A 24,685-nucleotide genomic window follows, 5' to 3' on the forward strand; every position below is an offset into this window, starting at 1 on the left:
AATTCACTATTTAACAAGTTCTGAGGCCCAGTGCTTTTGCAGGCAGCATGCGAATTGAATCATTGGTCTAATCTTAGATTAATACGAACCAAATCCTTCAGTGAGGACAGTCCTGGGAGCAGCCTGGGACTTCACCCCTTTGTCTTTGACGCAGGCAGGCCCAGCAGAAGGCCTGACCCTCAGCCATTGGCATGGACACCTGAGTGAAGTTGGCAGGGGCTGGCCCACTGGGCAGGGTCAGGCAGGCATGGGTCTGAGACTCCCTCTGCCTCTTCTTAGCTGTGTGACCTTGGACAAACCACTACCCTGCCCAGCCTCAGCCTTCCCCAGGATGTCTCTCTGCTGGACAATGTAGAGCTAGAGACGAGAGACAGGAGAAAGTCTGTGTCACCCCCCACCCCACCCCCACCAGCACTCTCACACAAGACCTTCTAGTAGTGCCTTCCGGGATCAGCTCCAGCTTTCAGGGCACCAGGGGAGCAGCAGACTATGTAGCTTGCAGCAGCTGCTGCTGGTCCGGGGAGATCTGGGAGGTCCTGGAGGGTTTTCCCTTTACCTGCTCCTTGGAGAGCACCTGCTTGTCCCAGGAAGTCAAAGCTTTAGCAGCAAAGGAACCATGTTTACCCCCATCTGGGAGCGCTACAGTTCTGCCCTACACCTGCTCGGGTGCCTCCCTGCTCCCCTGAGAGTCCCAGGGCCAGCTCATGGCCCAGGCAGGCAAGACACTTTCGTGCTTCTGGGGTCACACTGGAAGGATGGGATTCTTGCTACCTGCCCAGCTGCAGTGAGAGAGAAGAAAGCACCAGGAAGACAAATAGCAAGGAGAGATGGAGACAGAGGAAGGGAGGGAAAGCTGGTAAGGCCAGATCCAAAGTTCTAATCTTGCATCTGCCCTTCTTCCATGAATTTGCAGAGCTCCCCACAGTCCTTCCAGGAAACCTGCCTGCATGCAGAGCCTGGACCAGTGCAGCAGGGCAGAGCCATAAGAATCCCAGGCCTTAGCGTCCATGCAAGGCCATCTGCCCGCCGTTCATCGCAGGTCCCATGGGGAGACAGCAGAACAGTCTGCAACTCATAGACTCGGCCATCTATCCCTCCACTTAAGATATTGCTCTTGTGCACCTACCCTGGCTTTTTCCACCAATTATGCCCCAGCCTTCTGCTACTCACCCTTTCTGATTCATCACAAATGTCACTTCCTCTTAGGTAACTTGGCTGACCATCAGCATGAGAAAGAGTCTCTTCCCTCCCCCGACTTCCATCACACCCTGTCTTGGGGATCTTGCACTTAGCATCAGTTTTTATCTGCTTTTGCTGGTTTGCTCCTGTCTCCCACAGGGGAGCATGGGCTGGGGAACAGGCCACAACAGAGAAGAGTCCACAAAGTGAGAACTTGTTTTCAGGAGAATCCGGCTCCATGCCCCACTCTTACAACCGAGCCAAGACCCGGCCCGGCCCCGGGTGCCCTTTCTTGGAGGGTCTACCTGTCACTCCATTTGCCCGGGCACTGCCTCTCACCTGCCTCAGCCCAGAATATTCTGAACAAATGGCCCCTTATGCCTTCATCACTTCAGAGCAGGATTAAATTGTTATCTTCTGGGTGGATTCCCCCTTCCCTTCTATCACCTCTTTGTCTTCTGTCTCCTTTATACCATGACACATTTTTAAAACTATTCATCTTTGTCATGTGAACATCAGATTCAAGGTAAACCAGGCACCTAAAAATCTATTTTCACTCAGATTGCTGTTGTGCACACACCTGGGGGGGAGGGGAGACCAGGCCAGGCCACTGGGGGGACTTGGGGCTGCCAACACAAGCCTAATCCAGCTCTTGGGATTATAAATGGCGATATGCCATAAACACCCTAGTCTAAAGACACAGCAGGAATTATGCCTGCATCAGAGAAGGCTTTGGGTGGCGAGAGGCTAGGAGTAAGTTTTTCTGTTGCGGCACAGGGGCTCTAGGAGACACTTGTGGACTGATTCAAGCTGGCCCAGGTAGAATGACATGTACCAACCCGTGGACATTCCAGCTCCCCAAAGTGGAGCCAATATCCAAAATCCCAACCTCGACGTGCCATCTCCCTCCAAACCCTGGATCCCCCACATCCCAGCCATTGGGGTCTCAGGCTCCAAGAGTCTCAGCCAGACATCTCTGCACTGGATCTCCACTCTTGTTCTCTAGAGTTGCGGTGTCCAATGGAGCTCCCTGCGATGACAGACTGTTTCACACCATCCCACACCATAGCCACTAACTATGTGTGCATGTGACCGTCGAGCACTTGAAGTGAGGCTAGTGACTGGGGAGGTGAAGTTTCAATTTTTTTTTCATTCTACTGAATGTGAATGTGAATCTGAATAGCTACACATGGTCTGTGGCTGCCATGTTGGGTACTGCCACTCTGGAGAGGCCTGGCAAGCAATACTGGGGAGCCATGCAGTGAGATGCTGGGCTCACACTTTCCCAAAGAGGGAGGTCAATAGCCAAACTTGGCTTTGGGGTTGCCCTGCCTCTTGTGGAAGGAGGCCCTCAGGAAACAGAATGAAATGTTTCCTGCAGAGAAGAAATTCCATTGGCAGCTGAGGCCACAGAGATGAAGGGCCAAGTCCCCAATGCTGAGGTAGCTGCAGTCAGATTTCTGTAATTTCTCTCACTCAATTCTGCTTTAGTTAATAAGAAGGTGCTTGACAGGTACAGGAAGCCATGTTTTCATAGGCACTTACTACATGCCAAGAAGTCCTCTGATCCAAGCACCATGTCTGAGTGTCAGCTAATCTCCTATAAGGCATTTAGGGTGATACACAACATTCTCAGGCCCAGAAAACAAACAAACAAACAAAAACACAATTAAGTCCAGTTTGAAAGACATCCAAGTTCTGTGAAAACTGCCGTGGACGATGGTGAGAGATGTGACCTATCCTGTAGTCTCCCGTGTCATGTGTATTTGTACCTTCCACACATTTAGGTCTTTGCTGCTCCCTCTTTGCCATGCTTACATATTCACATCACATGGAAATGAAGCACAGTGTATTGAGCATCTGCTATGTGGAAATCACTGTGGGGAATTTTACAAAGGACCATACAATTCACATTCTTCCCTATTTGGTAGCTCAAGGGTTAGCAAACCATGGCCCATGGACCAAATGGGACCTACTACCTATTTTTTTTTCCTACTACCTATTTTTGTTCAGCCTGAGCTAAGAATGGTTTCTACATTGTAGAATGGTTGGGGAGGGGGAAATCAAAAGAAGAATAATATTGATGACATGTGAAATTATGCACAATTCGAATTATAATATCCACAAATAAGGTTTTGTTGGGACACAGTCATGCCCATTTGCGTACCTATTATCCAAAGCTACTTTTGCCCTATGAAGGCAGGATTGAGCAGTTGTAGCAGTGACCATCTACTCACAGGCCAAGAATATTTACTATCTGACCTTTACGAAAAGTGCCAGCCCTGCAATACAGGAAGCAGGACTGAAGACCACAGTGGTAGTGTGTATCACACCTGGGGCAAAACCCACATCCTCATGGCTGTCCCTGTCCAGGGATTCCTTCCACTGGCCTGGTCAGGAGGGGCTTCCGAGGGGCTTCCTTGGAGAGGGAGGACCTAGATGTCTCAGGCAGGGTGAGGTTTGCACGGGTAGTGGGACCACAAGAGGAGAAGCACAGGAATGGGAGCCACAAGGTTGGCCTGGGGACAGTGCATCCGTGTCCTGGAATCCCAGCAGAGAGTGGAGGAGATGACAAAGGGTTGGGGTTTCCCTGGAAAGAGGAGAGGAGAAGAGAGAGAGAGAGAGAGAGAGAGAGAGAGATGGAGAATCAGCTGCTCACATGAAGCCACTGAGAGCTGAACAGAAGAGGGGAGCACCTGACGGTGTCCTAGTCTCCCAACCAGTAAAGCCTTGCTCATCACGCAGAGGTGTTACCCTCTTTTGCCCACTGAGACCATTGGGTGTTGAAGGCTGTCAGACTGTCTGGCACCTGGGAGACCCCCAGCAGCTGAGTCTGTTGGGGAGAAATCCAATGGACAAGATTCGCAGCCAATGTGCCCCTTCTTTATAGGAAGTGTTTGTTTCGAATTAAAGGGAGCTCCTGTTTACTGTTGGTTTCCCTGTAAATGTATCTTTCCTTTTTATTAAAAAGGAGGGGGGAAAGCCCCACTGTGTCATAAAAGCAATTTTGAGTATTTAAGAAAAAATTCCTCCCTGTTCAGCTGTCACGTTTAAGGGAAGGTGTCAGGCCTTAATTCTGCAAATATAACGAATTTGAAAGTTGCTTCCAGCTAGGGGTGAGGTTCTCCCGAGTTTTCCTATAAATAGCTAGTTGCTTTCTCTTTTTCTTTCATTGTGTGCATGCATAAACAAGGGGCTCACAGTACGCTGTCCTGCACACGCACACACATGCAGTTGTGTCCACCAGCCTTAGGAAGTGACTCTCCCTCCAATCACATCACGGCCCCCAAGCGAAAAACTCAACCCACAGAGCCCCAAGGGGAGCCCCAGGCCTGATCAAAAAGCACCAGGAGGGGATCCCTGGGTGGCGCAGCGGTTTGGCGCCTGCCTTTGGCCCAGGGCGCGATCCTGGAGACCCGGGATCGAATCCCACGTCGGGCTCCCGGCGCATGGAGCCTGCTTCTCCCTCCGCCTGTGTCTCTGCCTCTCTCTTTCTCTCTGTATGACTATCATAAATAAATAAAAAAAAAAAAATTTAAAAAAAAAAAAAAAGCACCAGGAGTTTGTAAAACACAGATCACTACAGACAAACTTGATTGCTTTTTTGATGAGCAGGTAAAAGAACGGATTTAATACGTTGCCTCACGAAATAGTGTGCAGTTAATCCCCAAGTGGCTTGGTGAGGACGTTGTCATGGACGAAGAGCTGCAGAGTGAAGACCTGGTGACAAAGGGCCCTGGCAAGAGAGTCTGAGGTCAGGGCTGGGGGCCTGGCTGGGGGCGTGCCATGAACCAAAGTGGAGAGGCCCAGGGTGCCCGGCCCATGGCGAGCCAGGGCAGTCACCTGCCGAGTGTCGGCAAGTTCACGCCTCACCGGCACCAGAGTGGAGAAGCCAGCCTGAACCGACACCCACTCCCGGGCTTCTCTGTTGCCTTCCAACGCTGTCTCTATGCCCAGATTGCTGTGTCCAGCCCAGACTGAGCACTGAATCCCTGCATACTGCTCTACCCTGTGTCTTCACTTGAATGTCTCACGAGCTCCTCAACCTCACCAAGCAGAAATCTGAAATCAGCCTTTCCCTCCCACCCCCCAACCCCAGGCTGCTGTAGCCCTGGAGTTTCCTGTCCTGGAGCATGGATAGGACCACTTGTCCCCTGCCCGCCACCCCCTCCCCCCACACACACACACACATCTGTCTGTACAGCCAGAAAGCCAGGCACCGTCCTTACACCTGGCCAGCATGGCTGCTTCTCCACACCCAAATTCTACTGCTACCACCATCCAGTGCTAGTGGGTCTCCAAGCTCACGTGGCTGGCCTGGGGCCCCTCACCTTCCTCAGCTCTGTGTCCTGGCCACACCATACCACAGTGAGCTACTGAAGGGCAGATCTGCTCATAATGTCTCAGGATGAAGTCAAGCTCCTGGCCGTGGCCCCCACAGTTATAGTGACCTGAACTGACCTCCCTGCTTTAAATCTGACCCCCTCTCCCACTGTCCTCTGGGACTTCCAGAGCATCCCACCTGGGCATCTCCTCTTGACCCTCACAGCCACCTAGGAGACAGGAGGAGGAAGGTGCCCTTCTCACAGCCTAGGAGGACAAGGACTATCCCAGCAGGTCCCCTTCCCCAAGCAGGACCCATTTCTCCAGAAGCTGGAGTCTTTACCGACTTCAACTCACCAAGGGTGAATTACTGGAAACTTCTTTTGCCACAGGGACAATAAGCCAGCTACTCAACATGAGTCAGAGTTCCTTGAAACCGAAGCTTAGCCCTTTAAGCATTAAATGTGGAGCCATTTTTCTAGGATGGTTTTTTAGTCCATGGTTCAGAGACCTGAGCCTTCGGAATACCACAAGCAAAAATGAAACATTTATTGGCTTAGGGTCCTTTCCTGTGACAGGCTGTGGAGACAGTGGGATGGTCGCTAGTTATTTTCATTCAGAGGGTCTGAGGCTCCCAGTCCTGGGAGTAGAGATGGGCAGTGAACCGTGGGGGTGGTGACCCTGTGTGCTGCACAAGGTGACATGGGGAGGAGGCAATGCCCTTGGGCTCCTAAAGTCCTTGGGGCTCTCTGGGGGGGCTTTCCCTCCCTCCCTGGATGCTATTTGACATGGTTCGCTCTCATCTCATCATAGTCCGCTTTCCCTCTCTCCAGCCTTCCTAGACTGTGCTTCTCATCTGTGGAGACCAGAGCCATCAGATCACCAGGGCGGTTAGAGTAATATCTAAAAATAGAGTAACTAGGTTCTAAGTGAGGCCCCGAGTGTTCCTCTGATTAAAATGCATGAGCCTTGATGTAGAAACGGCGATGTTTCTTTTTAACATCATCCTGCTTATTGGATGGTTCTGGGCAATTCTGGGCAGGTGAGGTTGCCCACACATGCAGGGGTGGCTCAGGGGAGGGTGGGCGCATGCTTCCTCCTTCCTGTGGACTCTCAGAAGGGACACACAGTAGGTGTTGGGTAAATTCCCACAGAGCCCTCGTGTGTGGTTCAAAGACGCCGCAGCCCAACCCAGGCTGCTCAGCAGTGAACTGGGGGGAATGGAATGAAGTTACACATCAGCCACATTCTTTTCAAGTTTGAGAAAAAGCAGTGGGAAGAGAAGGAGACAGGTGAAGGGGGGAAGTCTGCAAACCCTCAAGAGGAACGAACAGTGGGAAAAAGCAGATGTGCAGCCTTTTATTTCAAAGAGACGGGAGAGAGTTCTTCTCTCAACAATTTATGTCTCTCTCCATTTGGCTCATTACATGAGTAAGAGTAATGAAACTGCCCATGAGGATATGCAAATTCCAAGGGAAAAGAGCTGATTAGAGTTGCAGGTGGGTTGCTCATTCGTGGCAAACAAACGGTCACAGGAAACGTCCAAACAGGCATCTCTTTCTGCAAGAAGGAGTGAGTTATCAAAAATAAAAGTGAGAAAAGAAAAACACAGTGTATTAAAAACCAGAAAATTCAGGAAAGAATATTGCCTTCTTAATAATAAATACATTTCGTGGGCAAGAATTGCAAGGGAATCGTTTAAATTAATTTCCGCTTTGTTTGGTTGGTTTGTACAGGGTTTAGTCCCAGCTGACAGCAATCTGTAAAAGTTCTAACATATTGGAAATCTGATTTTCTTACAGCCAGAATCCCATAGTCCAGACTGATTTCTCTTCAACTCGGCTAATCAGACAGGCAGGGCTCAGATGGACTCCTAGTAAAAGCAAATCGTACTTGGTCTTTTGGGGGTGCTTTAAATGCAGAGCTGCTGGCCACTTCTCCCTGCAGCACCGGTGCTGGGAGGGGGTGGCTATGGTGAGGTTCAAATGAGCAATGAGAGGTCAAGGGGAGACTGTGCTCATCCTTGGCCTGCAAGGTTCTGGGGTCCTGCCTGCACTCTCTGCCCCACCAATTCTGGAACATGTGCTTTGGGAAGCCAGGGAAACTCTGCAGGAGATGGAAACAGAGAGTTTCTGGTTTAGAATTGGAGGCTACAAAAGAAAAGGCAAAATCTTGTCCCCCTGAGACTCTCAGAGTTGGGTTTTGAGAGGACTGTTCTCACTGATCCCTGATCCCACCTCTACCTTGACGCCTGCCCCACAGGGCCCAGTGCTGTGTGCACAACACACCGGGCAGCTCCACCCACCTGAGTCCCCACTGCCCCCCCCCCCACATACACACCTACCTGATTCTCCAAAACCAAATCCATCTGCAAAAGATGCAGCTTGAACCTTAGAACAAACAAAAAATATGAATGAAAAACTAAATAAAAGCCTGCACGTGGGTTGTACATGAGGGGCCTCTCAGCCTCTAGAGGTCAGAGTCCTAGGAAGCCCACCCCCACCAGCCTCAGAGGTCCCACCAGCCAGAGCCACCTCGCCTGCCTGGCACGATGCCCTTGACCAGGAAAGGTCTGGCATGGGCGGTGTGTACATGTGTTTGAATCAATTCCCTACGCCTCCAGTCCCTCCCTGTGCACCAAGAGGTCTTAACCTAGGCTCTGTGGATGAACCTTCAGGGTAACTCCGAGCCCCTAATATTATGGGCAAAACGTATACGTATGTGTGTTCCCCTGGTCCCTGGCTTTTCTGGGTTCACATATGCCTCCATGGCCCCCAAAGGGGAAAGCACCCCAGCTGTCCATCAGGGTGTGCACACTAGCGCTTCCCAACTCTGCTTCTTAGATACGGACCCAGGCGTCAGTCCCAGCCCTGGAGCCAGGCCCAGAGGCGCCCGCCCTCAGGCCCCAGGGTGCTGGCAGAGTCCGTGGCCCCTTCTGGCTCCTTCTCTGTTGCGCCGTCCTCCTCCCTTCCTTCCCTCTTTCCAACTGAATTCTCGTTTTTCCTCTCTCCCTAGTGCTTGTACGGCTGCTATGTCCATTCCTCCATCATCCCCACCTTCCACCGGAGGTGCTACTGGCTCCTTCAGGTAGGTGGCTGGGACTGGATTCTTCTTCCGTCTCCGGTGCTGGGGAATGTGTGCGGAGGGAGCTGCGCGGGCGTGGGGCTCCTGCGTGCAGCAGCTCGGGGCCAAGGCTCCCTGGCGAGCTAGGGGCGTTGGCGTGTGGTGCTGAGGCCGGGCGTGTGGCTGGCCTGGTGGCTGTTAGGTGCCAAGGAGGGGAGAGGCCTGGTGGGGCGGTTAGTGCTTCCTGCCCCAGGAGAATCAAGCCCCACCAGGTGCTTCCAGGGTGCCTCAGTTTCCTCTTGATGAGGACAGAAAGAAGGCTGAGCATCCTGCCCCTGATTGCAAAATGTGTGTTGGCTGAAAGCTGCACATTCGTTTTCCCTTGTGGGTTAGTTAGTCGTCGGCACTTGTAGAAAATCGGCTCTCAGAGGCATGCTGGTGGCAGTTGGATTGATTGGAATGTTGTTGGGAGAAGAGGAGCCCGTGACGCAGCGGGAAGGAGCCCAGTAATCAATTTGTGATGTCTGCTCTGAAGTGGCACAGAGAAAGGGGTGAAGGAGCCCCCCAGCTACCCTTGCCCCATGAGAGTCTGTGGTGCTGGTGCACAGCCTGGTGGAGTTGGGCCTGGCTCAGCAGCGTGGCTGCCCAGCCTCTTCCCCGTTGGTGGTCACTGGTGGTCACCCTGCTGAGGAGAGGGTGCTGCCCTGTGGGTGGGAAGGTCCGAGGGATCTATCGGTCAGGCTGGACCTGGGTTCTTTGCAAAGCATGTCCTCTGATCTGTAGCCACTCTCTGTGGGCCCCACCTCCCTGGGGGCCAGGCGCCGCTGCCCCAGTTTCTTCCTACTGCCTCTACCCTTTCCCACTGTGGTTCCACTTTCTGCATATCCACCGTGGTTCCAGTTAGCTGACCCCTAGGCCCCAGAGGCCAGAGGCTCTCCCTGGCTTGCAATTGGCAGTGCAATTAGGAGGGGTCTGACAGATTGGAAAATGCCCAAGGTCACAGCATGCATTCAGGGAGCAGAGAGAGCAAAGGGGCCACTGGTCCCAGGGAAGGTGGCCTGGAAGGTATCTGCGGGGCCCAGAGCCACCTTGGTGTGAATGTGGAGGCCCTGCCCAGGCCCTGCCTCCAAGCTTTGCCCTTGCCCCTCAGTTCCAGAAATAATTGTTTGTGGTTCAGCAAGTTCATTAGTGGATGACGCCTGAGACTGTCCGAGGATGTGCTGATTTGCAAAGACACGGCTTCCCTGACATCTTGCCCCGTTGTCAGCTTCCGGGGATGTCAGTTCCCTGGGAGGCTGGCCTAGAAGAACCGTCTCCTAATTGCTCAGCCTCGCTTTCTGGTGAAAGGGGCCTCCCGCGTGGTCATGGGCTGATACTTTTGGTCTTGTTAACACGAAAGGTTTTCTCTTCTACCTGGCTGCAGGAGTAGAATGTGGGCCTCCCACCCCAAGAGCAGGGATCTGGTGCAGTTGGAGCAGGTCCTTGTGTCCCCAGAGTCACACACTGCCTGCCGAGGAATATTTTCACCCGGAGCAGCCTGCACCCGGGTCACCTCCTTCCTGCTCCTCCAAAGGCACCAGGGCCTGTTTTGGCTTTTTTTTCTTTATAGTCTGATGCCCTATTGAAACACCCCTTGGGCACACTCTCGGGATTCCTGGCCGCCACTGCCCCCTGTTGGAGCAGGGCCCCCAGCCAGCTTCCTGCCAGCCAGCCTCTCCTGCAGCCCACTCTCCACTCCTCAGGGGTGCTCCCTCCTCCAGGCCTGCTCTCCCACACCCACGCCTCCGCCTGTCTCCTCTCATTCCATCACGTGCTTGTGGCTTTTTCATTCCACTAAATTTACTTTCCTAGAATCAGACACCATCGGGCAGCCATGGGGTGTGAGCTCATTACCGTCCAAACTGGATTCCACTCAGATTTTGTTTCTGGGGCCAGGGAAGAAGTCAGGCGGTGGGGAGTCGGAGGTCGGAGGTCGGGGTGGGAGGGGAGTGTCTTCGGTCCCAGCCCGCCTCTCTCCCCGTGCTTCAGTCCTGGCCACTATGTGCTAGAGACATACCTGGGGTGATGCATATTCATCTGGGTTTGTCACTTCCAGCTGGCAGGGGAGCCCGTGTCCCCAAAGGCCAGTATCACAGGAACTAGTTGGTTTCTTAAAGGTAAATCTGGGCCCCCTTATTTTTTCTTTCCAGCCCCAGGGAGTGGTCACTCTAGAGCATTGCCCTTGTTTCTGTGAGCAGGTGACCGGAAGGGATACACACAGGGGTGGGGGCTTCTGCTCCCCAGTCCATGCTGGGCAGTAGCAGGTTAAGGAGCCAAGGCCAAAGCAATTAGTGGGGTGCCCCTTCCGCATGAGCTTGATAGACACTGCGGCAGCAGGCACGGCTCAGGGCAATTTGTTCCGGTGCTAATTACAACACCAGGATAATGACGGTGTGGCCAGGTTTAATTTCTCTGATATTAAATAGGAAAGAAGCTATGAGACACTGGCCCAGATGGAAATCGGCCCAAGTTTGTCTCTGACACCAATTACCAGGAAAAAGGATTGGGTGGGAGTGAAGGTATCAGGGCAGTGGGTCCTCGAGGTAGGAGCCCTTGGCTCCCTGGAAGCCAGCCTGGTCCCCTGAAGCCACCAGCTGCTGACCACACCCCTCATGGCAGTGGTGTGAGAGGGGTTGAGGCACACGGGGAGCTATCCTGAGAGGAAGGGGGTTTGGGGGAACAGCGAGGGAAAGCGAGCTTCTGGGTAAAGGAGAGTTTGTTCAAGGGGCGCCCCCCCCACCACTGTCGTGCCAGCCCAGCAGCCAGCAGGGGCCTCTGGGATCCCAAACTGGTACCACTCATCGCAAGGTCACTTAGGGCAGCAGGGCCCTCCACCCATGCAGACTTGATTTTCTTCTGCAGCCAGACCATGAGGTCCCTGAGGGAGGAACCCGCACCCCCCCCAACCCCGTCCCTCCAGAGCCCAGCACAGAGTCCCAGCCGGCCAGGGAGGGGCCAGCCACCTCAGGACTGGGGGTGGGAGCGTGTGTCAGACCTGGGGCCGGCTGCCAGAAGCAGGGGGTCAGGGAGAGGAGGGGGACAGGAGCTGACACAACACTTAAAAGTGTCTGAGTGACCTGGTTTTCTGAGGAGGGAGCTACCCTGCCCCCTGTCCATTGCTAATAAATATTTTATTAAGATGTGAGCAGGGAGACAAGTGAGGAACCAGAGCCTTGCCTGAGAGTGGAGGGTTCATAAGGTCATTGTCGCGGCTGGCATGCACCACACGAGGTCATCTGCCCAGCTGGGTCAGGGCCTCTGGGGGATTTGCTCTGGGGCCTCGAGGAGCCACCACCGCTGCCCGGGACACCTGCCTCATCTGTCACATCATTTGCACACTGGGGCTTCCATGTGTCACAGCTGGCAGGTCCCCTAGGCTTCCCTGAGCTCAGCTGCTGCATTTCCTAGATAGACACAGAGGCCCAGAGAGGACAGGGCCAGACCCAGGGTCACCCAGCTGGTCAGCGACAGGGCCAGCTGGGGGCAGGCCTCCTGATTCCTTGCCTCTGCCTCCAACGGCCTGAACACAGTGATCACTGCAGTCATCCAGGCCCTGAGCCTTGCTGGGCGCCAGAGGAGGTGGGCCGCTCCTGCCGCTGGGCTGCTCCCAGGGTGAGCCAGACAGTGCACGGGGCCTCAGGCTCCATCCCTGCCGCCCACAACCTCTCCTGTTTGGGATCTTCTAGTGCTGGGACGTGGGGCCTTCCTGCCGCCCCCTGCATCCCCTTCCTGGGCCTCCACATTCCATCCGTTTGGCCATTTCTTCCCCTGTCCACAGCCTCAAGGAGAACAGGCCCTTGTTTCAGGCTAGACTTTCCAGCAGATTCTGTATGGCTCATTTGGAAACTATTTCTGCTTCTAATGAGTGTTTTTCTTTGTGCCCTGTCCTCTAAAATGCTTAATGAATGTTTTCTGTGCTTGAGTGAAGCAGGGGGTGTGTCCCTGTGTCTGCCACTGCCATTTGGGGGGCTGTTAGGCTGCGGAGGCCGGCTCACTGGGGCAGAGGTAGCGAGGAGTTCTCCTTCCTGGCCCACCGCGGTGGCACCCATGGAGGCCTGTGGGCTCACAGCCCTGCTGTGCAAGCGCCGGGACCCAGGCTTCGGCGGGACCCCAGGACTGGGGGCTCCTAGATCACTGGAGAATGGCGGGTGTTTGGATTCCAAGGACGAGCTGGGTTCTAGCTCTGCCCTGACGACCCTGCATCGGAAGCTGTGACCATATAGCCAGCCACCACAGGCACCGAGTCCTGTCCAGAGCACCAGATCCTTACCATGTACCCGGAGTCACCCAGAAGAAGCCCAGACTGTCAGATGTCCCATGGTCACCCAGTCCACAGAGGGCACCCCTTGCTGCCCTCTCTGCCTCCCCGGGGCACCAGTGTCACCTTTCTTATAGGGAGGGGCTGCAGACAGCCAGCTTTGGGCACCTGGTCCCGGGTCTTAGGGCCAGAAAGGAAGCATCTCTGGGCCTGTCACCCCATGCTCTCTGCTTCCTGCCTACTCCTGAGCTCAGCCAGCCCAGCCCACCACCACCCCGCCCACCATAGTAGCAGGTGCAGGGGAGCTGTCTACACCTAGTACCGTGGCATGGGGGCCCACATGGTGCCAGCCTGGAGGAGTGCAGGGGGTGGGGGTACCAGCTCATGGGGTGCTAGCTCCAGGCCACCCCACTAAAGCTCCCAGCCCAGAGGTGGAGGGAGGATAGGACTTCCTGTCTTCTAGAAGGAGACCCACATTCTTGCTTGGGCAGGGCTCTGGGTTCCCCTCATGAGTGCCCTGAGAACCATGTTTCTGCACCTGGTGGGTCAGGCCTGGAGGTCGAGCTGAAGCCCTAAATCCTTTTGTTGGCTTGTGAGTCCACAGCTGGCATTGCATCCTGCAATTTCTCCTGCCTGGAGGAGGAGGCTGAAATGGCAGCCGTGAAGAAGAGGCAGGGGCCAGCAGCTCCCCAGGCTGACCCAGGGCTCTGCAGATTCTCATACAGGGCCCCAGAGAAGCACCTTTGCTCCCGCTCTGGGGACGTCGCCACGAACAGCTCCATGTCAGCTTCTCCACCAGACACAGGCCTTGATCCCAGCACATTCCGAGGGAGCCCTGCCTCCCTTCCACTGGGGCCTCCCCACTTGCCCTTCAGGTCTGAGGGTGCACTGAGACCCAGGCAGCCCCAGCCAGCAGGGGAGGGAGCAGGCTGTGGGCAGACAGGCCTCCTCACCAGCATCAGGCTGTGGCACCCCTGTGGGGGTGCACTGTGTCCTGATACATATGTATTTCTCTCTGTACTACCTCTGGCTCCCCAGGAAGGGTCCTCAGAGATCACTGCTACCCAAAAGTGGCAAAGTGATGGCACGGTCGGGTCAGGGGTAGGCATTCTGCAGGGTCACAGAACACCTGCTACTGTCCCCGGCACATCGCCCCCAAGGCTGCCCTTTGGGGCACCCACTTTGCACAGAGTAGAGGGAATGAGCACCATCGGCCCTCTGTTTGGGATGGTGTTTATTTTAACCCCCTAAAATAGTGGGGTTGGGTCACCCAGGGAGGCACCTATTAGCTGCCTCTGGGCTGTTCACCTAATTTCTCTGCATCAGTTTCCTCATCAGTAAACAGGGACAGTAACATGGTGCTCTTACACATGTCGCCAGCTCCTGGCACACAGCAAGTGCTCAATGGGTCATAGCTCACTGCCCTCGGCATTGGGTTGGACCTGTAGGCTAGCAACCCGATACCCCTGAGAAAGCTTTTGTGTCCCCCCTAACCCACATCGCCTCCTTCCCTGTGCAGTGAGGCTGCAGGGAGCTGGGACCAGTGCATGAGCTGGGCAGGAGAGGCTAGCCAGAGTGTCTCTCCTCCTGTGAGCCCCCCGCCTCTGCAGCAGGACACTGAGGGAGATGCATTCTCGAAGTGGTAGCACTGTTGTCACTGTAAATGTCCCTTGCCCTTCCCTAAAAGACTTGACATCCATCTGGGGAATGATCAATTTTTTAATAATTTGTGACCCAGCTACCCCTCTGCCCGACATCCACTCACTCTTTCTGGAAGTGCGGCCCCACCTGGGACCACATCCCCAGCCCTCAGGGGTGCCCTGCAGGTGAGCTTGGTCACAGAAGGGGCCAGAATCCCCAACCAAGCACCTAGAGGAGCGTATCCACACTCACCCCTCAGCCTTCAGGCTCATCCTAGTGGTGGGGACATCTCCACTCAGAGTGAGATGGACCCTACCAGCGGGCCATCCCTAAGATACAGGAGACAATCCAGCAAAACAGAGGTCTTCCTCTCTCCCTCCCTCCCCCCTCCCTCTCTCCTTCCTTCTTTCCCTCCCTTCCTCTTTTCATACCCTCTCTTTCTTTCATCCTGTTTTCTAATGGAAGATATTATAGCTTCATAAAAAATACTCAAGTCTTCTTGCTCAGTAACCGTTTTTATGTGTCACTGGGGTGGAATAGAAGTGGCTGGGAAATAAAGTGTCCCGGAGCATGCTCTGCATGTGGTCCCTTGAACATGTCGTGCGTTACCCAGACTGAGATTTCGTGGGCCTGGCCATGACATGTGGCTTTGATGGGACTTAGAGCAACAGGAGGCAGTGTCAGTAGGTTGGCTGTCTGTCCTCGTGGCAGGGGGGGTGGGGGGGGAAGGGGGGGCATTTTGACCCACATGCTTCAAGGAAGAGAAGTGAGTTGGTGCCTGAGTGGGTCCCTGACCCCCAGGCTTGAGTTGGTGGGGAGGACACGGTGCCCAGGCAAGCCACACCCTCTGGGCTCATCGCACAGATGCTGTCTGGAAAGCCAGGAGCTCAGCACAGCGCTGGTGTCCTCCCATCAGCTGCAGAGAGAGGAGAACGTGGAAGATGCTAGGAGTGGGCTGGGCTAGGCAGAGGGTCCCCTGACAGTGCACATGACCCACAGATACCACAGCCAGGCCCCGGGTGGCCCTCAGCACTTGGTGGGGACTCTAAGTCCAGTGTCTTTTGGTTCTCACAGCTGCCCTGGGGGAATCAAGGCAGGGTGAATTCACCCTGATTTTCACAGATGGAGAAACAGAGGTTCCAGGAGAATAAAGAACCCCCAAAGACGGGCAGACAGGGCTGAGTCCAGGTTCCTTAAACCAGGGATTGAGCAACACAGGGGAAGAGAGTCAGCATTTGGAGAGCACTCCTGTGTGGAGTGGCAGCTGAAGGACCCCATGGCATCAAGGTCACTTTCAACCCTGAATTTACATGCCTAGGGGCACCTGGCTGGCCCAGTAGGTGGCATCTGAAGCTGGTTGGTGAGATGAATCCAGAGAAAGAGACATCAAGTGGGCTGGGTGGTCAGGGGAAGCTTCCTGGAGGAGGAGGAGGTGTGCTCAGGATGGAAGAAGTAGGTGGGATGGTCCTCCGTGCCCTTTCTGACATGTGGCAGGCGTGGGCCGCAGAGCACAGGGACAGGTAGGGCTAGCAAGGCCATGTGGGGGTCCCAGCTCCACAGGCTGCAGCCCCACAGTCCAAGAAGTCCTCAGGACAAGAGTCTCAGGCCCTGGTGTCAGTCAAGTACTGGAGGGAGTGTGGGAGAGCCCCGACCCCTCATCTCTGCTTGGGCCCAGGGGAAGAGAGCAGGAGAGGTGGGGCCAAACCACAGGAGGCTGTAGGTTCAGTACCGCCATGGAGTCTCCCCAGGCTGACGAAGGTTATTGGTATTATCGGCATCGGTAAGAGGAACAGTAGCCATCGTGGGTAGTGGGCTCCCAGGCCCCAGGTGCCAGGCAGCCCTGTGCAGGCCCGTAAGGCCTGGACTTTGTCATCACCCTATGGAAGTGTGGCTGGGGTATGAAGGGAAAGTGCCTTAGGGGGGCCCCGCCGAGAAAGAGGAGCTCCCAGCAAACGGTTGTGTTGGTAGCTAATGGTAGCAGCAGGCAAGTCCTGGAAAGAAGCTCTGGGTCTATGGGTAACAGGATGGGGCTCCAGGAGGTGTTGGCACCGAAGGAGAGGTGAGTGGAGGGAGCCCCGTGAAGCAGGGGTGGCGTAGGGGGAAGAGAGGAGAGGTGAGGGCATACTGCAGGTGGCAGGAGTCCCCCCTCCCCGGCCCCAGGAGAGAAGGTAGCAAAGCGGATGCTGTGGGACAGGGGAACGGAGCAAAGCCCCGACTTCTAAGCGACCCAGGCTCTTTCTCGGGGGAGCACAGCACAGGAGCAGCAAGCGGGGAAGGCCTTTTGCGGCCGGGGAAGGGGCAGGTATGGAGAAGGCAGCTGCGGGCGACACCACAGGATCCGTGGGCTCATTCCTCAGCTGCCTCCTTGTGCTGCTTCTCTTGTAACTAGCAGCTTCCACTCCATTCTCCATTAATGTGCCTTGAATAACGTGACGAGAAGATAAGGTAGACACTGGGAATTTACGGTGCTATGCAAAAAATTGCTCAATTCCATTAAGATTTCAGGATCTTTGCCAGGCTGCACAGCAGAGCGGGTATTATTTCCTTTTTAGACATCTTTGCTTGATTGCAATTTATGATGCCAGGGCCTCTGCTGTACCCACCTAAAGCCTCCAGAAAAATATGGCCATCTCCCCAAAGCAGCCATTATTCTCTCCAAGGAAAGTCACTGGGTATTTTCCAGAAGATTCCCTCATTCTGATCCCCTTCTCTGTGGGCTGGGACAGCAACCTGCAATCAGGTCCTAGCTGCTGGGCCCTTGCCTTGCAAATCTCAGCTGCCTGGGCAGCTGGAGCCCATGTTGGCAGGAGATGGCATGGGATGGTGAGGGGGAGTGGGACCCTCTGCCCCCAGTTCGTGGACCAGGAAGGTGCTCAGCAGGAAGACCTTGAAGCCCCAGGAAAAGCTCCCAGTGGCTACCTTCGGGGACCTCCAGGGCTCAGTTTAAATTCAGCTCTGCACTTCCCTAGCCACCAACTCTGGCCAAGTGAATGACCATCTTTGAATCTTATTTCTCTGTCTGTGAAATAGGAATGAAGGATGTCTCTCGTGAGGTCACTGGGAGGATGAAATAAGCCAAGGCTTATTTGTGGGTCTTCATGTCATGCTTGGCAGTGGCGACTCTGCTCATCACCCCTCCATGACTATAACCGGCAGCTTTGGCTCTAGGGGACGGTGTGGGTGGCTGTCGTTCCGGTGGTCTGCTCCATGTGGCAAAATTCTAGGTCCCTCCCACGTGCTTGTGTGGTAGCAGGTCCTGTTTGCTAATTCACCTGTGGTCTCAGGCCAGAGCTTGGTGCTCACTTAGCGAAAGGGAAGCTCCACACTGTAGCCATCTGTGCGATGCTCACCCCACGCCCCCACCATGTCCCCTCGGTGCCCTGCCCTGCTGGGAAGGGCCACCCTCTAGCCTGGTCCATCCTGCAAAGCCTCCTCTGTCCTTCAGCCCTCTGAAAACCGAGTTGCCCGGACCAGACTGGAAGACAGAGCAAGAAGGAGGTATCGCTCCTTGGAGATGGAAATTATTAATTAGTCTTATTATCCAGGACTTGTCAGGCTCTTAATCCTTCCGTCTGCAGAGGGGGTTATGCCTCCGCGGTGTGTATTGTCAGCTTGGCTAAGCAATTGCTTTTAATGGAAAGGGAGAACAATGGGCCGTACAGTTTGGTTACTATCTGTATTTATCGAGTCCAACAATCCCTGCTCCCCTTCTACAGAGCATCCTTCAAAGACGGGAAGGAGGCAAAAGCCGCTTAATTTCCCTTCTAGATGTCGTATAATGTGGGGCTTTTGTTTAATTATCCTTTTCATGTAATCTTCAACTGACATTCTGTCCTCAATGTCCTAATCTCCTTTGGAGCAAAGGGGAAAGGGTGGTCTCCAAAGCGAAAGACAAAAGTTTGCCTAAAGGAAACACTTTCTATTTTGCCTCTGAAAGAACTCAAAGGGCCAAGAGTGAAATTTGGATGTAACTTGATAGACTGAAATGGTAACTGTGAGCCTTAGTGACAAGCTCCCTGGGTGACCGTCAGGTGCTCATTCAGGCCCCCAGGTGTCCCCCCAGCTGGTGGAGCTGGCCTGCCAGGGCAGATGATAAACTCTAGGCTGTGACATGGCATCGTCACTGCTTTTACCACCATAATGGTCCAGTGATCCTCAGGACGCAGCTATTCCCATACAAGACACCACACACTCCAGACCCACAGATGTGCACAGGTGTGCACAGGTGAACACAGGTATCACTACTCCTCGCTCCTCCCCTCTCAGTTCTCTTGCTCTCCTCCCTGTAAAGGGTTCTGGGAAGCTCAAAGGAGACTTCTTACCATCCCCACCACCACTCCCAAACCTGGCAGGACATCCTGAGGACTTTCCCCTCTCCTGTTCCAGACACACCAGAGTCCTCCTGGGTGACGGGGAACCATACCTTCCTGGCCACCTGGTTATCGAGAGATGACAGCCATGTGCCTGCCTTCTCTTGCCTAACACAGGCTTCACTGGGCCCAAAGCAAGAGGCACAGCCCAGCAGAGCAGCCCTTGCAGAAGTCTCTAGAACCTGGTGGCCTCACGTGGTCCTCGTCCTTAGCGGTCTTACCTGTGCCTTTCTTTGCTTTTCCTGCAACTCTGCCCTCTTGCTTCTCCCTATCCCCATCAACCACTGGCACATTCCCTGCTTAATAAAATGCTCCCCTTTCCAGCAGGAGTCCTCAGATTATGTGCCCCATTCCTGCTCTCTCCCATCCTATGCCTCAGGCTCTCCTTCCCTCCTTCCTCCCTTCTCTCCATACCACATGCCACACCAAGGCCAGCTCAGGCTCACCCATGCCCACCATACTGTGAAATCCAAAGGTCGTGTCACCGTATCCTCTTTCCTGACCTCCAGACAGCAATTGCCAAGTCAGCCACTCCCTCCTTCTGGAATATTCTCTTCTCCTGCAGCAGGGACACTCCCTGGCTGTCGCCCCCTCTGCCTGTTTTTGCTGACTCCTCTCCTCTTCCACCCCTAGATGTTGGCACATCCCTGGGCTTCCTGAGCATTCTCTTCTCTGTCTACACTGTCTCCCTGAGTCATCTCACTCACCCTCATGGCTTCACTCTCTAGCTCTATGCTGACGATTCCCACACTGACACCTGCACCCTGACCTCCACACTAAACACCAGGCTATCACATCCAGCCACCCACTCAGCATCCCACCCAAGTGCAGAATCAGCATCTCGGGCTTCCCTCAGCCAAAGCAGAATCTGATCTGTTCCGTGTGCTCACCTTCCCACTGCAGCTACCACAGCACTGCCACCCGGGACCTGAGCCAGCCATTCTTGGTCCCCATCTTTTGCCACTGTCCTCTTCCCCAGCAGAAATGTATCTCAACCATATTCCCATCTCCCTCTCTTCTGATGCTACCAAGTTAAAGCCACAGCTTTCTCCTGTACCAACATGACTCTCCCCTGAACATGTGGTCCATTCTCCACAAAGGATCCAGAGTGGGTCACTCTCATCCCAAATCATACCAAGGCTCATGCTTTCAACAAGTTCAATAAATCTACATAACACTTAAACAATCTTTTTTTAAAATATTTTATTTATTTATTCATGAGAGACACAGAAAGAAGCAGAGACATGGGCAGAGGGAGAGGCAGGCTCCCTGTGGGGAACCCAATGCAGAATTCGATCCCAGGACCCCAGGATCACCACCTGAGCCAAAGGCAGACGCTCAACCACTGCGCCACCCGGGTACCCCAAAGTCTGAATAGTAGTTAAAGTAACAGCCAAACCCTTACCAGGCCATGGAGGTAACCCTTAACCCAACCCTGTCCTTCCTCTCCTTAGCACTCTCCAGCCATGCTGACTTCTTCCTGCCCCTCACTTGAGCCAAGCGTTCTGGTCTCAGGACCTTTGCACCTACTCTTCCTGCTGCCTGGAGGCCAAACTGGGCTTCCATGGTTGACACTAAGATTTGGGTGTCTGTCCAACCCTCAACTCTTCAGCGGAGTCCTCCTGATATCCCATCTAACCTTCCCTCGCTCTCTGGAAAATCACTCTGTTCCCATCACCAACTCAATGAAATATTGAGATATACAGAAAAGTTGAAGGAATTTTACAAGCATCCTGTAACTAAGCACCCAGATTCTACTGTTAACATTTTCTTATGTTGTTTCACCAGTTATAAGTCCTTCCATCCCTCTTATTTATTTTTCATGCACTTTAAACTGAGTTTCAGACAGCAGTACACCTCCCCCATGTACGTCAGTGTGGGTATCATTATCATTAACCCCAGCTCAAGGTATGTGCACTTCTGCTTTTGCTCGGCGGTAAAATTGGCACACAATGAAACAATTAGAGGCACAGATGTCAATGTACTAGCTGACAAGTTGTGATCAACATAACCCAAGCCCACAGCAAGATTTAGAAGGTTTCCATTACCCCAGAGATCCCCCCCATGTCCCTTCCCAGCTGGCTCCCACGCCATGTGCTAGAAGCCACCACAGCTCTGAATATCCACCCTGGATTCGTGTTTCCTGTTCTAGAACTTCATATAAATGGAATCCTACAGCATGTCCTCATCCTCTTAGGGTGAGGTTTCCTTCACTCAGCAAAATCTTCTGCGATTCATGCGCGTTGTTACACCACCGTGCTGGTTCATTCTTGTCTCTCCCCCACCCCTATCCCCAGCCTTCAGAAGTGAGCTCTTAAGAGCAGGGGCATCATGCTGTGTTTGCTGCTACCTCTGCAGTGTCTAGAACTGTGCCTGGCCCATGGGTCTGTATCTGGTGGGTGGGTGTGAAGTGCATTTATCCTCAACCAGAAGGCAGGCTTCCTGAGGAAGCACCTGGCCCAGCTATGCCCAATAAGAACAGGTATCAGATTTGGGTAAAGACAGCAGAGTGGACCAGCTCATCAACAGCCCACCCCGTCCTCCCTTTCAGCCTGCCTCCACCCTCCTCCCAGAGAGGGGGAAGGTTTGCTCTTCAGAGACCTAGTTAAACTGGCCATAATATTGAGAGATGTCGGAGTCTGTGGCACATCCAGGAAAGGGGATTCTGGGGACATGAGGCTTGAGAATTTGTAACGTTATCCTGGAGGATTGAGAAGGAAATCCAGAGCAGAAAGGTTTGTTGATCCTGAATTGCTAAAAGATTGCTTAATTTGGAGACAAAGTTCTCAGAAAATTGCTGTCAGTTCCAAAGACATGAGGTCCTGTGGGTCTCTTGGCTTGCTCTCTCTCTCTCTCTCTCTCTCTCTCTCTCTCTGCTCCTGCTTCTTTGCTGGAGGGAGGAGGGTTCAGGAGGCTCCTATGCGAAGGCCCCAGCCCAGGTCCCTGATCTGGTTAAGATCTGAGGATGGGGACGGGACACAAGTGGGGTGATCTGCACCATAAATGTGCTCACCAGCACCTGGGGTCTTCCTCGGGCACCCATGGGCATGGAGCCCCCACTGGCCTCGGGACAGCCTGAGAGGGCCTTATTACTTAGAAACAGGAGATGGAACCAGCCCCATGTTAGTAACAAGGAGCCACCACACTCAGTCACTTGGATGGTGACACGGGACAGCCAGCCCTTCCCCCTCGGGATTGCACCTCTGTCAGTGTTAGCCCTGGGTTTCTAACAGTGTGACAGTCGTAATAATGATAGCACGACTCTCTAAGCACTTGCCTGTGTCAGACCTGATGCAAAACACTTTAAAACCTCTTTGAGTGTTTACATCATCACTGCACCATTTTGTAGGTGAGGAAACTGAGCCCCAAGTATGTATTCATTAGCCACGCTCCAGGCCACTTTGGAAACAGGATTAGAACCCAGATCAGTATAGCCACCCAGACCCCAACAGAGCTGCCCACTCCCACCTGGGCCTCACAGAGCCCCAGTTCTGGGTCCTTCCCGCCCCGACCATCAGGAGAGTCTCCTGCTCTGCTTTGGCTAAGCCTCCAGCTTCTGGCATTCACAGCCGAAGACCTTGGCCAGGGCTGGGTCCAGGCTCACCATGGGATGTGCCTGGCCCAGCTAACTCCAAAAAAAGTCCCCAGGGCTACCCAGACCCAGACTAGCTCTCTCTGTTGTCTCACATAAGCTAGGATTTAGGAACTCTGCCCCACGCTCTCACCCACCTGCCCCCTGAGCTCGAGGCCACCCCCACGGCCCCACCCTCTCCTGGCCAGTGCCCTCCTGCACTCCTGACCTCTCACTGAAACTGCCAGCCCGCATGGGCACATGTCAGGCGGCTGCGGCCTGCCATGTGTCACCCCTGCCTCCATCACACCCCTCTCTCCTGGGTGTCAAGCAGTCAGCTCCACTGCCCCAGGGGAGAGGGGAAGGAGGCCCGTCTCTGCCAGCCCTCCTGACAGGCATCACTGTGCTGACAGCCACCATGATGCTCCCTGACACACCGCTGCTCTCTGCTTCCTGGAAGCAGCTGCCTTTGGTGGCGGGGTGGCTGGGGAAGTGACACAGGATGAGCCAGGCCGAGGCCCAGCCCCAGCCTTGCTTGATTTGGTGACTTTCAACTCCATTGGCAGCAGAGCCTGAAGGGACCTCGAAAATTAGCTGGCCCAACCCCCTGTTTACATAGGAAAGCTGTCACATGGAGCTGAATGACTTCCCTGGGTCCCTGAGTCACAGGAAGAGCTGGGCATGAATCCTGCCTTCTGACAGCCAGGCCAGGTCTCCTTGCAGGACACCCCTTCCAGGGGAGCCCGTAGGGAGGCACAGTGCTTCAGCCAGCCCTCCAGGTGCCCAGAGCACAGCTCAGCCACAGCCCTGGTGTCTGGTCAGAGAGTGAGGCTCACAACATCAGCCCAAGTCGAGCTTAATTAGATCAAAGATGGTCCTGCTACCAGAGACAGATTGAGCGTTCAGCTCCAGAAATGAGGTCGGAACTTAACCGCTGTTGGGGTGCTAACTGCCTCTTTGTGGAAGAGACACACAGCTGCCCGTCCACTGCTGTGGCCACCTGAGACACGGCCGGGTGCTGGTAAGTGTGAAGATTCTGTCCTGTGACGTCGTGGCGTGCTGGGAAATGTTTTAACAACCAGTCTAGAAAAACCAAAGGCCTGATGAGTAGCATTCACCGATTTCCATGGTACAAACCACCACAGCTGGTTTCAAGATACCAATTTGATGTCCATTGGCTTGCAACATTCATGAATATTTGAGAAGCCAGTATAAGCCACACAGCCCTGCTTTATTGTTTCAGTTTAGCACAGACATGGAAACTGAGGCCCGTGTCCCACACTGCAAGACCTGTCTGAGCCTCTCCGCTCCTTGTCTAACACTGAGGCTTCTGCTCCATGGAAGAAAAGGCAGGGTCTCCCTTTTGAGTCTCCACTGGCACAAGTGAGCTGGAGACAGAATGGGGCCTGTTTGGGGCATCTGAGACCTGGCCTCAGGATGATCTCTGTCACTCAACTGTCCCACAGCAGCTGATGAGCTTCCCATGTCATGCCAACCTAGGCTCTAGCCTCCCCCCTCCACCCCTCCTGTCCCCTCATCCATGCTTGGGATTATGCAGGTGGACTTTTGTTGTGGCAGTGCTGGCACCAGGTCCCACTTTGGTGGTCAAAATTCCACTCTGAGTGAGCCCAGCTCCTCCCCCGAGGACGGCACCTTCACAAAGCGAAGTCCTGCCTCAGAAAATTCCATTGTTCATCTCACCCGAGGCAGGAGCAGGGCCTTCCCCACACCCAAGTTCTGGGCATGAACCTCAGCCCTGCCCTCACCCCCACCCCCCAGGGAGTGACTTAACCTCTCCTCACCTGCACTGGGGAGATGGTAATAGTACCTGTCTCAGGGGATTGTGGAGAGGAACAAAAGCCCTATCTCCCGTGAAACACTCAGCTTGACGTGGCACCTAGTAAGTGCTCAATAAGTGGGAGCTCATGATGGAAAAGGTAGAGTGTGACGCATGGCCATTGGCACCTGCCATATTCCTCACTTCCTGTGGCACATATGCCAGGGCATCTCAGCAATCGTTGGTTGCTCTTTGATCTCCTGGTTAACCCATGGAGCAAAGCCATGTGGCCACCAAAACGGGACTAGGTGGCTAGCACTTGGGGTAGTAAACCACTGCTCAGGGTAGAGCTGCTGCCTCCAGCTCCAGGGCCTTGCCAAGCCATATCAGAGCCTTAAAGCAAAAGAGGAAGTCAGTGATGCCAATCCTGTCTTTATTTAAAAGTTTGATATTTGGTTCATCAT

The 24,685-nt window shown here is 54.1% G+C and overlaps 1 protein-coding gene across 45 annotated transcripts in view; it reads left to right on the top strand.

Moving 5' to 3' along the window:
- CAMTA1 (calmodulin binding transcription activator 1) overlaps positions 1 to 24,685 on the top strand; it is an 845,853-nt gene that overhangs the window by 592,366 nt on the left and 228,802 nt on the right. For all 45 annotated transcript variants that reach the window (XR_011996026.1, XR_011996024.1, XR_011996025.1 and 42 more), the window contains one exon: positions 8,518 to 8,589. Coding sequence is in view for 31 of the 45 variants with exons in the window: in XM_072731150.1 (XP_072587251.1) it covers positions 8,518 to 8,589 (72 nt within the window). In the remaining 14 variants the exon portion in view is untranslated. The remainder of the gene's footprint in view (positions 1 to 8,517; positions 8,590 to 24,685) is intronic.

This window comes from Vulpes vulpes, chromosome 12 (genome assembly GCF_048418805.1).
Source record: "Vulpes vulpes isolate BD-2025 chromosome 12, VulVul3, whole genome shotgun sequence".
Taxonomy (NCBI): Eukaryota; Metazoa; Chordata; class Mammalia; order Carnivora; family Canidae; genus Vulpes; species Vulpes vulpes.